Below are 18,273 nucleotides of genomic sequence, written 5' to 3' on the forward strand. Positions count from 1 at the left end.
ACAACGGCGACTGATCAGACAACTACGATGACGGAAACATGGAACCAATCGTTCGTACCTGCTAGCCGAGAACGTGAGTCAGGCAAAACGCGCAAGGCGTTATGGCGCTACGTACACATCGTTGTGTTTGGCGAAGGCGTGTTGGCGCGTATGAAGTTGTGTTTAGGGTGATTGATTTTGGTAGGTAATGTGTGTCCCCGGTGGTTTCGCTTTAACACGAGGGTATTGAGGCTAGCGCTGACGGCCAGCACATCGTTTTAGGGGCAGCGATCATTCGGGAACAGCCACCATACCATCCCTCCTTTTCTCACTGATTACGGCTTTGAACTACATAATGGTTTCCGGAACTGCCTAGCGACGCGAGACAGAAGCAGCACATATGCATCATGCTGCCAAAACACCAGCTGAACGTGCCGCTCTCGTAAAAAGTGTTCGCGTAGCGTTTCGTCATTTTAAAAACAGCCTCCGGAAAAGAACGCGGAACTCTCCGCATTGCCAACGCTAATTCCGTGAGAGTTCGGTGGCACCAGCAGATGCTAAGGCGGCACCGTGGGGCGCGTCTGGAACCTTCTTTACCTGGGGCGGTATTCCCGTGTTTTGTCCCTTTTGTGTCCCTTTCAAAAGTGTCCCTTTTGAGCGAGCCCTGATTGGCTAAAAGCGAACACCCGGATGTGACGCAATGCAAGCACGGCGGAGCTATGAGCCGTGGCTATACTCGGAGCAGACGATTTGGAGCAGACGATTTTTCGTCGCCTTATTGCTGGTTCGCTCACGGAACAATAAACACATAAAAGATACTCTGATACGGTTTCAGTTCTTTAAAATGCGTTTGCAAGAACAGTTATGGTATTTGAATCAAAGGCCCACTGCTTAACCGGAAGTACGTCACGATGAAAGGGACGCAAAAGGGACGTTTTCAAAAGGGGCAGTTACGAGAATACCGCCCCTGTTCTTACACGAGCAGCTTCGTATGATCGAGGCCCCATCGGCTTGCGCTATTGCACCTTCTCAGGTAACGTGACCTGGTAACCCTACACCTTTCACCATTAAACCTTTCTCAAGTAGCATTACACCATTTTCAGGTAGCTTGCCAAAAATTGACTGAGACGCAATTAATGTGTCCCACTGTTCCTTTACAGCGATAGAGGTGCCGCACGAGGCCCTTTATTGCACCGCTTCCGTGGGCGTCGTCGCCATGGCACTTCCACCAGACGGCGTGTGCAACTTCATCTTCTTCGACTCGCTCTATGCCGGGGGACGCTTCACTCTGACTGACGATGTCCCAGCATACGAGCTATGGGAGTTTCTACGCCGAGCGCGCCAAACGACACGAACCGAGTACGGCGTCGGAATCGCATTCGAGTGAGTGCTGCCCTTCCGCTGCTGTTTTGAAGTGCCTGGCTAAAGTCACTGAGAGTTGTTGCAGCTGTTCAACAGCGGAGCTGTTATAGGTACAGCCTTTTCGTAAATCGTTTGAAGGTCCTGCGTAACGCAAAGCTATGAGCAGGTTCTCATGCCCGCCTGCGGCCTCGTAGAAACCGGTTCCAAGAACCACCAGTAGAGTTTAACAACGTATGGGTACGAGCTAGTTGGTACTCCATCTAAACACCGTATAGCGCAGTAGGCAAGACACAGGACGAAGACACAGGACAGGCAAGACACCGTAGCGCTCGTCCGTGTCCCCTTCGTCCTGTGTCTTGCCTACTGCGCTATACGGTGTTTAGACACCAGTAGAGGACGCAGTGGTCCCGTAGGGGCGGGTCCTCCTTACTCCTGCTAGAAGAGTGTGAGTGTAGGGAGCCCCCCCCCTTCCCCACCCGGCCGCTAACGTCTAGCTGCCGATTCTTTTGCGCAAAACGTAGAATTTGCGCGGCGGCGGTGCTGCCCTTTTCGGGCAAGCGCCCGTTGACGTTCGCGCCGACACAAGAAAACCACGGTTCCGCACTTTCAGCAGATTTCAGGCTGGCTGGAACTGGGGTTCTTTTAGATGCGACGCTTATTGTCGGCGGCCCTGTCCTTCCTGCGTGCGCCCGTTGTTGTCCGCGTGCGTCCGTTGTTGTCCGCAGCCACACTCCCCCTCTCCTCTCCGATAGCGTACACTCTGTCGCGAGAGGCATTGGATTGGATTCAATTGGATTGGCTTGGCTTGGCTTGGCTTGGATTGGATTAAAGTGGATTGTGTTGGATTGTGTAGCGTCATAGCCGCGGCACTCTCTCTCTCTCCGCGGTCTCCTCTCCTTCGGGGGCGCTGCGCATGTAACCGGTGTGCCGCTCTCCGGCGGCCTTTCGGTCGACGGTTGCTCTCCGCTTGCGCTTGTACCCCCTCAGCGTCGCATCACACCAGGGTTCCCGCGAGGGGAGGTGGGCGTAATTTTTTTTATGAAGACAGATACACCATTTTTTAAAGCGAAGCTTTCTAACTTCCCCAGCCAACGGTTCCGTCGTGGCGTGCGCGACAAACTCCCAACGCGGCCGGGGAAGGAGAGGGCGGTTTTCACTCACGGAGCGCAATGTAGATGGCGCGGCGAATGGTTACCCAGCGTTTCCCGGGCGCAGGTGCCTGCTCACACCGGCGGGCGCGTCGGCGGGGCGGCTTTGTCGTCTGCTTTAGCGACGGTTGTTTTCGGGCCTGTTTTGGCGCAACTTCGCGTCTATTGCGCGCTTCCTTCACACGGCTTGATTAACTTGTTCGACAGCACCTCCTGGGTAACCCGGACCCGACGAAATTGAGTGGTTGTACGGCAAACGTACGTTAAGGATTGGTTTGCAGGGCAGGAAAACAAAATGTAGTGACCACATACAGACATCTGGCCGCTAGAGAAACGGTACCTTTTGCGCACTGTTTGCCACGAATGTGTCACCGTTTTCTAAATTGTTGTTTACCAATTCGGTTGTATTTTAAGAGGTATTACAAAAGGCGAAAAGAGCAACTGGTTCTCGGAAATAGCGATTATATAAGTTCCCTCAGCTTTCTCACAATACTCAGACTTACAAACCTAACTAGTTTAAATCGGTATAAATGGGAGTCACTCAGCTCACATGCCGAATTGTTTGGGTGTCTGCGCTTGTGTCGCGCGGTGGTGTAGCCCCGAGCTAGCCCATCAGGATGGCTAGATTCCGCTGTCTCCCCCTTCGGAAACCGCTCCTAGAGCGGTGGCGTCCGCCGCTCGAGCCCGGCCGTGGCCAACGCTGCTGCTGCGTTCGGGACGCCGCCCCCGCGAATTCCAGATAACGGCTGGCAGAATTTCTTTGCAAAGCCACGTGTGCGAATTCGAGTGACGCCGCGTCGTTTTAAGCTTTGATTTCCAACCACCCTTCACAGCGTGTATTGGAGCCAATTTTTAAATGCAGAGCATTTCTTTAACTCACATGTAGCGTCCGCCATCCGTCCGCAACAGCTCAGCGCGCAGGTGCGCCCTCTCCCCCACTCCTCCTCTCCCGCATCACGCTACCCTCCTCGCTCTCAACAACAGGTCCGCACCCCTCGCCCTGCACTATATAAAAAAATAATACTTACCGGCGTCAGGTTTCGATCCCACGACCCTGCGGGCGGAACGCAAGGTACATGGTGCTCTACCCACTGCGCCACAAAGCCGACACAGAATGGAAGGCTACGAACGCGCCTTATATCCTTGACTCATTCAAACTACGTCAAGAAGCTGCTGATACAACGCATTCACTACCTGTGGGCGGAACGCGAGGTACATGGTGCTCTTCCTACTGCGCCACAAAACCGACACAGAATCAAAGGCTACAAACGCGCCTTATATCCTTGACTCATTCAAACTACGTCAAGAAGCTGCTGATACAACGCATTCACTACCACCAACTCCCCAAACACTAAACGTTAACGCAATACACCCACCCCCTATGCGACGCATTTAGTCGAGTCCCCCTCGCGGGGAGATGGGCCCAATTTTTTGTACACTGGTCGTCCTTCCTGGGTATTGCGTATCTTGCGCAGCTCTCCTTCCCAACTCTGAGCTACCTGTGTTTACCTACTTATCCTTGGTTCCTGATTTCTGCCTTCAACCCTGGTACTGCGTGGTGATCAATTTTTTTTTTTTTGGGAGGGGGGGGGGGGGGGGGGGGCGAAGGACCTTAGGGGCTCGGACTGCCGGCGTTCCCTGTCGTCGCCTCGTGTCATGGTAAATCAAGTTGTCAAACGATGGTCAAAGAGCAAGTGTATAATGAATAATACCGGTTTAGAATAAACTAACATGATGTAAACTAATTTAAAATACACGATTATTCAGGATTTAATATCATTAATTGCATAAATTTGTTAAATTCCGCCTCTAAATCGGTTTCAAACTTCAGGTTTCCTCGTGTAAAGCATACTTCTTAGCATGCTGCGGCGTGTGACACGAAGACAAGTTACGGCCAGTCTGTCTCGCATTAAATTGCTTAAATCCGGTTCGACGCAAGAGAGGTCACCGCCGTCTCAGCAAGCGCGCTATTGCTTCTCCCTCTGGCGCCCAATCAGCGCGCGCCGTGTTGCGAGAGACTTGCAATCTTTGAATACACTTACACACTGTATGCTTCGCCGCTCCCCCAAGTTTCACGTTAGTGGAAATGGCCCGGGATTTCTTTCTTTGACCCTCCATCATATTTTACATTCGTTTAGTCATAATTTATCATGTCCTGTGTATTTGTGAACCCATCCTGCCTTTGACGGCCTCCAGGTCCCCTCAAGCGGTCACAGAACCGCTTTCTGTCTGGGTGGCCCTAAACACACTTGTTGGAAATAAAACAAATTCTGAAACTCTCAATTTTGAGGCCCTATTCCGCCAAGAAGCGATCTTTTCACGGAACACGCTCCGTTGGCACACGTTTTTGAGCACTCAGAGAGAAGGAAGCATCCTGGCGCGCGAATGGGCGCACTTACTACCGCAACTCCAGAAACTCCCCCCTCCCGTCAGGGTACCTCGGCTTGACAGCTGTGGAGAAAAATTTTGCCCAACCTTGCAGGCGATGTATAAATAGACTCGGCGGTCATTCTTCTTTGCGCTCCCAGGCGACTTCTCGCGTTCAACAAGGACATCGGCCAGCCGGCGGCTAAGAAGTTTCTCGTATACCTAAGGGAAGTAGACATCGCTGGCTACGGCGTCCTCAGCATCAACGATGTTCACCTCTCCACGGAATCGGTGAAGCTGGCTCTCCTTGCAGTCAAGGTACGCGCCCCGGCTGTAATGTATTTACTCGCCGCTCTAACTAAAGAAAAAATCGAAGCCGTTCCACTGAATGGGAAAGCTGTAGGAAGTGCAGAGCAGTGATTCGCCATAATGGGCTGCTCGCGCGCCACATGTGCCCTGGAACTTACGAAAGTGCAGTGTGCAGTGTGTGCGCGTTGGTGACTGCAGACCTGGCCCACATCATGTGGGGATGTGAAAGACACAGTGCAGTGGGGAGCCCAAAAGAGCTACCACCGGACATTATAGGACTCGTGAGCTCGACCGAATACGAGCGGCAACTGCTGGCAGTCCAGCGGCTCGAGGCTGCTCTGGCCCGGCAAAGGCGAAAAGGAGACCCTCCTTCGGGAGGGGACTCGCCGAGTAGCCTGAACCGGTGCCCAGGCATAGCTTCGGGGTCTGCTTAGTACATAGACGAGGGGTGGCGAAGCCCTGCGTGGCCTGACCCGCCTCCCCGCCGGAAATTTTCAACAAATGTCATTTTCTCTCTCTCTCTGTACCGCCGTTATCCGCTCACTGCTAACACCCCATGCAATTCAAATTTCCCGCCTTCGCAGTGCTCGCGCGCCCCCTGCCTGAAACTGTGCCAGCGGAAGATCTGTTCTTTTTGTGCTTGTTTTTACTCCCGCACGTGCCAGCGTTGCACTCCCACTTTCTTTCACTTATCGTAAAACCAACCCAACGAGCGTCCTTAACTAAACCACCCCGGGCCCTGGCGGTTAATGACGTATATTTTTCCTCAAATGTACCTGCAGTTTTCTTTGCGCTAAACAACGGGAACATGTAATGCAAGCGCCAGCGCTTCACGAGTTTCGAACGCTTATGACTATATAAAACGCGTGGCTTTCGAAGCCTCTGGGGTACGCCGCGAACAACAGCGTTACCCCGGGACGCCGCCTTGGTGCTCTATATACTTGGGTCGAGCGAGCAAGCTAGGACGACAAGGCGAGCGCCTAAAGTGCTCTGCACTTAAAAGGATACAGAGGTGTTCCTCCAGCAGATTTCATGACAGAGCGTGCAGAGCGGATTTACTTTGATTCCATTCCCTTTTCTATCGCGCAAAAGCGCTGGATATATATATATATATATATATATATATATATATATATATATATATATATATATATATATATATATATATATATATATATATATATATATATATATATATATATATATATATATATATATATATATATATATATATATATGATCACCCCGCGACGGAAGAAGCCCGCAGATCCCTACCTAGCTATAAGCACTGGACCCCTCCCACACAGCGTGATAGTTGCCTCGACATGTACATCAAAGCTGTCCAACGCGATGTGCGAAAAGCTTACCAAACACAAATTTCGTTCCACCGCAACATGACTACCAACGAAAAGAAAGCCCTAGAGGAACTCGCAAGCTGTCCCGACATAATTATTAAACCTGCCGACTAGGGAGGCGCAATCGTAATCCTTCACAAAACCTACTATGTTAACGAGGCCAATAAGCAACTATCAGTATCGACGTTCTATAAAGCACTACCTAATGATCCCACTCAAGATTATAAGCAAATTGTCAAAGATAAACTTGCTGAGCTTGTTAAAAATAAAACAATAAATGAAACCACGGCTCGTTCCCTGATCCCCTTAAGCCCAGTAGCCGGTAAATTCTATCTTCTCCCAAAGATTCACAAGGTGAACAACCCAGGGCGCCCCATTGTTTCTGGCATTGGCACTGTTACCGAAAACCTCTCGCGCTATGTGGATAATCTCATTTGCGACATTCCGCCCAGCTTTCCCTCCTTCATTAAGGATACCAATGACTTTCTCTCAGACATCTCAAAAATTGAAATTCCTGATAACTGCCTTCTAGTCACCCTTGATGTTGCGTCACTGTATACTAACATCCCCCATGAAGATGGCATCGCCGCTGTATCCCTTGGGTATGAGCAGTCATCGTGCGACAAACCTATCGATTCTTCTGCTCTCGAAACATTCCTTAGGCTTATTCTTGAACTTAACAATTTTGAGTTCGACGGAGTTGATTACGTGCAAGTCAGCGGAACGTCAATGGGAACTCGAATCGGACCTAACTACGCAAATATCTTTATGGCTCACCTCGAATCAAACTTTCTTGACACCCAAAATTAAAAGCCAATGTACTATAAAAGGTATACTGATGACATATTCATGATCTGGCAACACGGTGAGGCGGAGCTCCTCACCTTCATTGAGGCATTTAACCTAGCCCATCCTAGTATTTCCCTTGCTCATTCCTATTCGGAACACAGTGTAAACTTTCTGGACGTCACCGTTACTACCTTCCAAGGTCGGCTTCAAACTAAACTGTATAGAAAACCGACAGACACGCGGCAGTATTTGCACTTCCGAAGCAGCCATGTCAGACACTGCAAGACAGCAATACCTTACAGCCAAGCCCACCGATTTAGGAGAATTTGCTCAAACCAAGCCGACTTTGACTCAAACTGTCGAGAACTCAAGACCGCCCTCCTGAATAAAAAATACCCGGAAAAAGTTATCGACGACGCTATTGTGCGAGCCAACCAATTAGACCGTAATGAAATCTGTAAGAAAAAAGCCCCCAACGGGAACCCGCGAACTAACTTAGTTTTAACCCACTCATCCTCCGCTCCAAGAGTGTCAACCGTGCTCAAAAAACATCACAATATCCGAATGCAAAGTGACCGCTTGGAAAGCATATTCCCCGAACCACCACGCGTTGTCTACCGGCGTAATAAGAATTTAGGTGACTTTCTTACTAACTCTCGTATCAACCGACCGGCAACTACTGGCTGCATGCCCTGCAATAAACCCCGATGTAAAGTATGTCCACACATGACCACTACACAGCGCGCCACCAGCACGGCTTCAGACTACTACGTAAATATGAAAGGTAACTTTAACTGTGACTCCGCTAATGTCGTATATCTTCTAGAGTGCACTGTTTGTAGGCAACAATATATCGGCCAAACTGAAACGCCCTTCCGAATACGGTTCAATAATCACCGCTCTCATGCAAAAAGCTGCCCTTATTTGCCCCTGTCAAGACATGTGTACAGTCCCGGGCATGCATTTGAACATCTTAAAGCAACGATTTTAGAATCCGCCTTCAAACGCACCACGACCACGAGGTTCGGGAATCTTATCTCATTTATAAGTTTGGGTCAGCCACGCTTGGAATTAATGAAAGTTACGAAAAACTAACGTGCTTATCCCTCGATTAAAATTAGCGGCTTCATAATTTTTATAACTATGTTCATTATTCCTACCCTCGAATTTGCCATCAGAATTCGCAGAAACTCTCCTAATACAGCAGCTTTATTAGCCTAATGCGGCTCAACAATGCCATTTGTCCTGGGGAGGGAGGCCTCGTTCCCACCATCACTTAAGAATGTTTAACTCTTTGTGATCTATTCATGTTTAACCTTTTGTGACCCTACCTATTTCCTGTTCAATTGCTAGCTTCTGTGAAATGCTCTTTTGTGCCCCCTATCTATTCTCTTGACCCGCGGGGGGCACACCCACCTTCGCTTCCCCCGAACCAGTCTCAGCAGTCACTGAATACCTCAGTGTATACTCTTCCCTTTCTTTTCAAACCGCGGTTGTCCAGTTTCCCCCATTGTCTGAACTTGCAGCCCGCGCGGCATACGTTGACCCGTCATGGTGCAACCTTGAACGCTGCATTGTTAACACGACCCCTTTTTCTCTCTCTCGCTCCCCCCCCCCCCCTTTTTATTTTTCTTGTTTGTTTGTTGATGTTGTAACATAGGCGTAGCCTGACTGTATGCACACTCCCCATTTCCGAAACATTTTCCGCTCTTTCTCACAGTTTTATGCAAATCTATATAAGAAATGTGTTCAAAATGCTTGCGACAGCAAAATCATGTAACTTTACTCTGATGAAGGCAAGTCCCGTTGCCGCTACGTAAGTAAACATTGTTACTGTTCTTGCTGTGTATCCGACTCTTTACTTATACTATATATATATATATATATATATACATAGAGAGAGAGAGAGAGAGAGAGAGAGAGAGAGAGAGAGAGAGAGGGGGGGGGGCAGACAGACTGGAAGGGGTGGAGAAAGTGAGACAGGGAGAGACCGAAAGAAAGAGACACATCGGAGTAAAGACAGGAAGAGAGAAAATGTGGTTGCTGAAGTCCACCGGTGGTCCTGACGCTGGCTACTCGGCCGACGGAGAGGGCTGAGTGTGTCACTTGCGACAATCCCGTCCCATGTGCGAAGCCAACCTCCCCCAAAGAGCGCAGAGCTAACAAGACAGGCAAGCGTGCGCATCCGCAACCTGGCAACGCCTGCCCATGCGGAGAACCGCTCTCCTTCTGAATAAAGGAGCGGCCACCAATGAAGAGGAGGGCGCATCCTTTTTTTTGCAGGCCAAAACGTTCCTGGCTCTGCGGTTCATAACCTAGTTCTGCTGTTGCTCTCCTCGATATCCCCATAGGGTCAACCGGTTTGACCCGGTTAGGTCGCTTCGGAGATGAGACGGATTCTAAGTGCGACAGCGCTAGATGTGCCGCTGCCGAAGTTCTGGCTCTAGAACACAGGGAGTAGACGCCTAACCACTGCTGCAGTCCCGGATGGCTATAAAGCGTCTATTCGCCAGCTCGAGTGCACCACTCGCAATCACCCAGTAGAGGCCGACCTCAACGCGGCGAAAAAACAGCCAAGAAGTGGCCAATGACGTCCGGCGATGGCGGTTAGCCGTCGGCTGCGAAAAGATGCCTTCCAGTGGCAATCTGCCGCCGCCGACGGCCGGGCGTCGTTCGCCACTTCGCTGGTGTTTTAGTGAGTGGAGGTCGGCCTTAAAACGGTGCTATTTTTTTTTCAACTGAACGCTTTCTTAGTGAGACTGACGGCATCCTGTCAAAAAGCTAATGGGAAATGCATAGACCGGTTGGTAAACCGAAAAGCTCTGATAAGATCTCTGGACACGCGGCGCATGCGTGAAACCGAGCATCCATCGTACCAAAACGGCTACTTGAAAATCGCGAAAAAAGAAACGGTTCTAGATAAGACAATGCATGCATCGATCACCAAGAAGGAGTACAATAGCATACCTTTGTCTCACAACACATGCATCGGAATACCTTTAGATCGTTCGTAGATGCGTACACTTAGTGCGCCAAAAATCCTCGCATGGATTCGTTCTTCGTTTGCGACTTGGGCACTCGATGGTTTGACGATCGATTGGACGCATTTTCAGCGAATCTTGGACGCACCTATGGCGCAGTTTTGCTGTTAGAAAGCTTTCGCTCTTCTCTCAGCTTATTTTAGGACGGGCTGGTAAATTTTCTTTTTCGTCCTCACAATCAGATTCTTTTCTATGTTCTTCTTTTCAGGCAATAGCCGAACTAGCCGACAGCCAAGCGAGTTCAACCAACTCCTTGACTGTACTCGGTGTGCAAGCAAGTGACCACAGGACGTGTTTCGACGTTACCGCTGCCATGAGGTGAAAGTTTTAACAAACTTACTACATTTCGGGGATTTCCCCTAAAGCGGGGACGTGAACACTGTGGTACGACGTCGAAATGTTAACAGAATTACCCTGATTATACAGATCAACCGCCAGAGAACTCTATGCAAGCGTCAAAAACATAATGCCATTATTTGATTTGAACAAACGACATTTGACGTTCTATTTATTTGGTAATAATTAGGGCAAGTTAGCACGATTGTTATTTTAAAAACGAAAGGGGATTACTTGCTTCGTCGGTCGTGAATGAGTGACAGAAGGAGGGAGTGAGCAAGCGAGTCAGTGAGTGAGTGAGTGAGTGAGTGAGTGAGTGAGTGAGTGAGTGAGTGAGTGAGTGAGTGAGTGAGTGAGTGAGTGAGTGAGTGAGTGAGTGAGTGAGTGAGTGAGTGAGTGAGTGAGTGAGTGCGCGAGTGAGTGAGTGAGTGAGTGAGTGAGTGAGTGAGTGAGTGAGTGAGTGAGTGAGTGAGTGAGTGAGTGAGTGCGCGAGTGAGTGAGTGAGTGAGTGAGTGAGTGAGTGAGTGAGTGAGTGAGTGAGTGAGTGAGTGAGTGAGTGAGTGAGTGAGTGAGTGAGTGAGTGAGTGAGTGAGTGAGTGAGTGAGTGTTGGTGCCCTAATATTAACGTCCTATCTTGCCTGTCTTGTAGGGCCACATATACGCCCGACGTCCTTATCGTCCTCAGTCATTCTACACTGCGATACGCCAGCTCGGAAGACTGCGTAATACTGCCCGCTGGGATGAGCGAGAATCCGCAGGAAAGCGCCAGTGAACACGAGCCCACCCATCAATTGGTAAGTGGAAAAAGTGTCCCATGTTTGACCCGCTTAGTGATTACAAAAAGAACTGTAAATGTTACGTGAACCATAACCACCGTTATAACTTTTCAACGCGCATAACTGGAAGAGGTGGAAATACCGCGCGTTCGTTTGCAGCACCTTGAAGAACGGAACAACGTGGTCGACTCACTACTCCGGCAGAATTCAGTATATTGGCCTAGCTGTGCGCCAGTTTATAGCACAGTTTGTTTTATTACAGTAAAAACAAAACCTACGTAAAACTTCTAGAAGACATCCATACAGGGTGTACAATGTACGGGCAGGGTAATTCTTCACAAGCAAAGTAGCAAATTCTCGATCAGAAAGGGAGCACGACACAGTGGCACTATCTCGCCAAAACTGTTCACAGCATGTCTGAAGGGGGTATTCAGGAAGCTTGACTAAAAAAACACAATATTATGGATAGACGGAGAATATTTGAGCCGTTTGAGGTTTGAAGAAGACATTGTCTGGCTCAGCCAGTCCACAGAATACCTGCAAAAAATGCCTGAGGAACTGTAATCAGAATGCGTGACAGTGGGACAAAAAATAAATAGGAATAAATTTAAAGTAATGATGAATAAACATGCCGACAGCGCCCTGTCGAGTATACGCAACGAAACGATAGGACACGTAGAAGATTATAACTATCTCGCACAGGTTGTCTGAGCTGATCACAACCACGAAAAAGAAATCCGGCGCAGAATAGCCATGGGCATTTGTGCACTTGGCAAGCACTCCGAAATAATGAAAAGGAAAGTATACCTGCATCACTGAAAAGAAGAATATGCAGCCAATGCGTCCTACCGGCGGTGAAATATTGTCACGAAGCCAAAGACGACGCAGTTGTCTTCAAAGAAAATTATTTTATTGGAGCGAACTTGTGCTCCCCAAACAACTCAAAGAATACACAGGCGGCGAAACAGCAGACAAGAAAGCGACGTGCGTAGTTGAGCGTCGAGAGTCGAATGCCGCGGAATCTGCTCAGGGGGAATTTATCACTGGGCGCGAGGATTTCTGTAATAGTCGAATTGTATCCAGAACACTGTAGATCAACCAAGATTATTCTAGGCTGCTCGCGTTAGTTCGGAAAGCTCTCCCTATCAAGAAAGAAGGGAACACGCGCCTCTCTTGGCACACACAACACCGATAACACAGACCGGCGTAGCCGGGCGGCAAAGCAGGAGGAGGAGGAGTAAACACTTATTGAGCAAAAGGGCGGGGAACACAAATAAACAAACCCATACATGGTTCGCGGCATTACCCCCCCCCCCCCTCCTCTAAGAGTGCATCGACCCAATACTAAAATAAAAGACAGTCCGAACAAACAACAAAAAAGTCCTTCATCTTGCATATTAAGGTTTCAAGCGAACCACGTGAACGACTTGGGGCCGCGTGCGTCGTCGTGATGTTCCGGAATCACCATCGCCTCGTAGGTAAGGTATCCAACACGTTGTAGAATACGGTAGGGTCCGAAATACCGTCGTAGAAGCTTCTCACTGAGTCCACGTCGTCGGATGGGAGTCTAAACCCACACACGATCCCCTGGGCGGTACTCGGCGTCTCGGCGTCGGAGGTTGTAGCGTCTCGCATCCACCAGCTGCTGGTCCGTTGTGCGAACTCGAGCGAGCTGTCGGGCGTCCTCCGCACGCTGAAGGTATCCTTGGACGTCGGCGTTGAGGTCGTCTTCTTCCACGTGGGGAAGCATGGTGTCAAGCATCGTAGTCGGCCGTCTTCCGTAGACAAGCTCGAACGGTGTCATCTGTGTGGTTTCCTGGATAGCCGTGTTGTACGCAAACGTGACATGCGGAAGGACTTCGCCCCAAGTCTTGTGTTCAACGTCGACGTACATAGACAGCATATCCGCGATTTTCTTGTTCAGGCGTTCCGTTAGTCCGTTCGTTTGGGGGTGGTACGCCGTAGTTCTTCGGTGATCCGTGTTGCTGTAGCGTAAGATTCCTTGCATAAGCTCCGCAGTGAAGGCCGTTCCGCGGTCCGTGATTAGGACTTCATGGGCTCCATGTCGCAGCACAATTTGGTTTATGAAGAACTTGGCGACTTCTTGTGCAGTCCCCCTCGGAAGAGCGGTGTTCTCTGCGTAGCGCGTCATGTAGTCTGTCGCTACGACATTCCACTTGTTCTGTGATCGTGACGTAGGGAACGGGCCTAGAAGGTCCATTCCGATCTGTTGAAGTGGCCTCGACGAGACGGCGATTGGTTGCAGTATTCCGGCGGGTCTTGTCATAGGCGTTTTTCGTCGCTGGCAGTCACGGCAACTCCTAACGTAGTGGGTGACGTCGGATGTAAGTCGGGGCCAGAAGTACTTCGCCTTGATTTTTGCAATAGTGCGAGCTGTTCCGAGATGTCCGGAAGACGGGTCGTCGTGGCACCCTTCCAAAATTTCGTCACGAAGGTCTGCGGGGATGACAAGTAGATAATTCGTTCTCGTTCCGGGGCTGAAATTCTTCACGAGGACGGAGTTTTTGAGGGTGAATGCTGGTAAGTTCCTCTTGAACGCCCCAGGCGCGGCGACGTTGCGTCCTTCGAGGTAGTCGATCATGACGCGCAGGTCGGGGTCGGCACGCTGCTTGGCGGCTAGGTTGCTCTCTGTCACGACTCCGAAGAACGCGCTGTCTTCATCGGTGTCTTGGGGTGGGGGGTCAACGGGGGCGCGGGATAGGCAGTCGGCGTCGGAGTGTTTCCTGCCGGATTTGTAGACGATTGTAACGTCGAACTCTTGCAGGCGCAAACTCCACCGCCCAAGACGGCCAGAGGGGTCCTTCAAATTGGCGAGCCAACACAGCGCATGGTGGTCTGTCACAACCTTGAACGGTCTGTCATACACATATGGGCGAAATTTTGAAATGGCCCATATGATAGCCAGGCACTCTTTTTCGGAGGCAGAGTAGTTTTTTTCTCCTTCGACAGACCACGGCTTGCATAGGCGATTACCTTTTCGCAACCGCTTTGCTTTTGGACGAGGACGGCACCCAAACCTATATCGCTGGCATCCGTGTGCATTTACGTTTCGGCATTTTCGTCGAAATGAGCGAGCACGGGCGGGTTTTGCAGGCGTTGTTGCAGCTCGCAGAATGCTTTTTCTTGGGCGTTTTCCCAGGCGAAAGGGGTGCTATCTTTTGTCAGGCGCGTGAGTGGCTCTACAATGCGTGCGAAGCTTGCGACGAAGCGCCGGTAGTATGCGCATAGTCCGAGAAATCATCGCACGCTCTTTTTGTCTTTCGGTCTTGGCAAGTTCGCTATATGGCTGATGTTTTCGCCGGGTCAGGCAGCACTCCCGCGGCGTTGACGACGTGGCACAAAAAAATTCCCCCGCATTTCCCCGAGGGGGAGAATGTGAAAGTGCGAATGCACGGTTGTCGGCCCGCTTGCGGCGCTTGCGCTCGGCCCCCGCAGCCCACCGCCTCGCCGCCTTCTCTTCCATCTCTTCCATCGGGTTTGTAGTATCACGTGTACACCACGCAGTTATCAAGCCGCTATAACGCCGCTGAGTCGCCAACGCACGCCGCTGACGACGTAGTTTGAATGCGTTAAAGATACAAGGCGCGTCACTAACACTGATATCAGCGTCGCGTCCGTGGCTTGGTCGGTAGAGCGTCGCGCTGCGGCCGCAAAGTCCTCGGATCGAAACCTGGCGCCGGATGCTGTTTCTTTTTTAAATATAGAGGAGCACTGCGGACGCCGCCGCCGCCGGCGGTGGATGGTTTGGGGTGTTTGGGGTCGCTTATAAAGTGCATTTGCACTTAAAACTTGAGTTCCTCGTAAGCGAAGCGGCACTTTTCGGGCTTCAGCGTTAACCCCGACGAGCGAATAGCCTCGAGTACAGACTCCAACCTTGCAATGTGTTCACCGAAAGTCCGGGCGAATACCACAACGTCGTCAAGGTATACGAGGCAGGTGTGCCACTTCACGCCAGCTAGCACAGTGTCCATGACCCTTTGAAACGTGGCTGGTGCCGTGCACAGCCCAAACGGCATCACCTTGAACTCGTATAGACCGTCCGGGGTTATAAATGCAGTCTTCTCTCAGTCTCTCTCGTTCACTTCAATTTGCCAGTAGCCGGTCTTCAGATCCATCGATGAGAAGTACTTCGCGTGGCAGAGGTGATCGAGGGCGTCGTCGATTCGTGGCAGGGGGTACACGTCCTTTTTGGTGATTTTGTTCAGTCTCCGGTAGTCAATGCAGAACCCTTAAAGTGCCGTCTTTTTTCTTCACGAGTACGACCGGCGCAGCCCACGGACTTTTAGATGGCTGTATTATGTTGTCGCTGAGCATGTCGTCTACTTGAGTCCGGATGGCTTCGCGCTCGTGTGAAGACACGCGGTACGGTGCACTGTCGGGTAGGTCGGGCTCCATCTTCGATTATTATCCGGTGCTTCGCCAGAGGTGTTTGACGTAACTCTGAGTTCGATGAAAAACACTCGCTGTAGCGATGAAGCAAAGCCAATAACTGTCCGCTGGCCAGTAATGGTCCGCTCATTACTGAGTAGTCGGCTCCCGTGTCTACGAGGGCGACTACATCAAAGCGTCGATGGACACCCCTACGTCGGACGCCGCCTTCCTCGAGTTCCGGGTGCGTCGGGGCATCGCCTCTCGGCTTGTGCGTGTTGACGGTCGGGCACTGTGCGTCGTCGTCATCGTCTTCTCAGGAGCAGGATCGGTCATGTCGGGTACGCGTCGCGCCTTGTGGCCGTGTTCGGGAGTCACATCAGGGTTAGGTCGGGTCGTCGGGATGAGGGCATGTCGTGAGTCACAGTCTTCGGCGAATCGTTGCGTCGTTGGAGGGTTTTTGTTTTTCTGCCGTGGTGCAACTTCACCTCGAGAAGTTGCTGCCTTTAGCTGCCCCGCGTGGGCTGGGGACCTTCCACGTGCGAAGTCAGCACTGCTACGGTGGTCCGGCGACTGGTACGGGTAGGGCGACGGCGAACGGTTGAAACGGGCTGGTCCACGGCTAGTATTGGACAGGTATTCTGCAATCTTAGATGGGCATTGGCCGGGTCGGGGGCGTGGTGCGTCGACGGAGAAACCACGAAGTCCCAGTCTCTTGTATGGGCAGCGACGGTAGATGTGGTCGGCCTCTCCGCAGTGGTAACACAGCGGGCGATTATCGGGCGTTCTCCACACCTCGGTCTTCCTTGGGGCCTGGTTTCGGGTTACAGGGGGTCGGGCGGGCGACATTGGGCGGCGGTACGGCGGGGCCTCTTGACGAAGTGTTGGAACAGGGCGGGGTCGACGAACAGCCGCGGAGTAGGTCATAGCCTCTGGCTCGCGGGGTGCTTCGTTTGGCATAGAAGTTCCCAAAGCCTGCTTGTACTTCTTCCCGGATCACGTCAGTCAGGGAAGCGACTTGAGGTTGTGGCGTCGTCGTAGGGAAAAGTTTCCGCAGCTCCTCCCTCACCACTGCACGGATGGTGTCGCGTAGTGAGTCGGAGTCAATAGCGCCGGCACCAATCGTCTCCGAAACCAGCGCATTGATTGGGCGGTCGTACTGCCTTGTACGGATTTCGAGCGTCTTCTCCATCGCGGCGGCCTCAGACGTGAATTCGGACACGGTCTTAGGGGGGTTGCGAACAAGGCACGCGAAGAGCTTTTGCTTCACACCTCGCATCAGAAACCGTAGTTTCTTTTCCTCCGTCATTTCTCGGTCCGCACGGCGAAAAAGTCGCTGCATCTCCTCGACGAAGATCATGACCCGTTCGTTGGGGGTGCTGCGTTAGAGTTTCCAGCAATAGTGCCGCGCGTTCTTTTCTGACCACGGTAATAAATGTCTTCAGGAACTCGCTTTTGAAGCGAGCCAAGTTGGTCAAGGAGCTCTCGTGGTTCTCGAACCAAGTGCGAGCTGAATCTTCCAAGAAAAAGAAAACATGCCGGAACGTTTCTGCGTCGTCCCACCTATTGAAGATCCGGACGCGCTCCATTTTCTCCAACCATTCTTCTGGATCTTCTGCGGGGGCTCCTCGGAAGGATGGTGGTTCCCGTGGCTGCTGCAGGACGATTGGTGATGTTGCTTCTTGCACCATGGTGGTGGTTGCAGCGGTCGTTCTTTTGGGTCCGTCTGGCAGGAGACCCAACTCGGCCGGGAGGCCTTGTAGTCGGAGGCTGGCTCTTGTTGGACTGGCTTGGCGGCTTCCAGAGGTTGTAGAGCTCATGAAGGGTGCGTACCCCGAACTTCCACCAGATGTCACGAAGCCAAAGACGATGCAGTTGTCTTCAAAGAAAATAATTTTATTGGAGCGAACTTGTGCTCACCTAACAACTCAAAGAATACACAGGCGGTGAAACAGCAGACAAAAAAGCGACGTGCGTAGTTGAGCGTCGAGAGTCGAATGCCGCGGCATCTGCTCAGCGGGAATTCATCACTCGGCGCGAGGGTTTCTGGAATAGTCGAATTGCATCCAGAACACTGTAGATCAACCAAGATTATTCTAGGCTGCTCGCGTTAGTTCGGAGTGCTCTCCCTATCAGAAGACAATCAAGAGATACACATGCGGCACAGAAAGAAAGAAGTGAACACGCGTCTCTCTTGGCACACACAACACCGATAACACAGACCGGCGTAGCCGGGCGGCAAAGCAAAACACAAATAAACAAACCCATACATGGTTCGCGGCAATATGCAACAGGAACTTGACGCCTTACTAAACAACATGAACGCAAACTGCAGTAGGATCAACGGGCCATGGAACGAATAATGACTGGAGTAGCACTTCGGGACAGGAACCGAGCTTCGTGGATTAGGGAACAAACTAAT

General features: G+C 51.1%; 2 protein-coding genes across 2 annotated transcripts in view; one reads left to right on the forward strand and one right to left on the reverse strand.

Annotated features, from left to right (window-relative positions):
• LOC144139081 (uncharacterized) overlaps positions 1-18,273 on the reverse strand; it is a 163,546-nt gene that overhangs the window by 30,598 nt on the left and 114,675 nt on the right. The window lies entirely within an intron of this gene.
• On the forward strand, positions 28-17,614 carry LOC144138934 (uncharacterized). Its single transcript, XM_077671450.1, has 6 exons — positions 28-73; positions 1,140-1,362; positions 5,018-5,174; positions 10,559-10,668; positions 11,336-11,480; positions 17,585-17,614. Exons 1-6 carry the CDS (start codon positions 28-30, stop codon positions 17,612-17,614), a joined length of 711 nt encoding a protein of 236 aa, XP_077527576.1.

Source organism: Haemaphysalis longicornis, unplaced genomic scaffold (genome assembly GCF_048455015.1).
Source record: "Haemaphysalis longicornis isolate Haplotype H1 unplaced genomic scaffold, Haemaphysalis longicornis Haplotype H1 scaffold_5, whole genome shotgun sequence".
NCBI lineage: Eukaryota > Metazoa > Arthropoda > Arachnida > Ixodida > Ixodidae > Haemaphysalis > Haemaphysalis longicornis.

Excerpts from the sequence above, each read along its gene's own strand:
- LOC144138934 (XM_077671450.1), top strand. The coding sequence starts at position 28 with ATGACGGAAACATGGAACCAATCGTTCGTACCTGCTAGCCGAGAAC. Across the intron at positions 74-1,139 it reads CGTACCTGCTAGCCGAGAAC|CGATAGAGGTGCCGCACGAG; the intron begins GTGAGTCAGGCA and ends GTTCCTTTACAG. Across the intron at positions 1,363-5,017 it reads GGCGTCGGAATCGCATTCGA|GCGACTTCTCGCGTTCAACA; the intron begins GTGAGTGCTGCC and ends TTGCGCTCCCAG.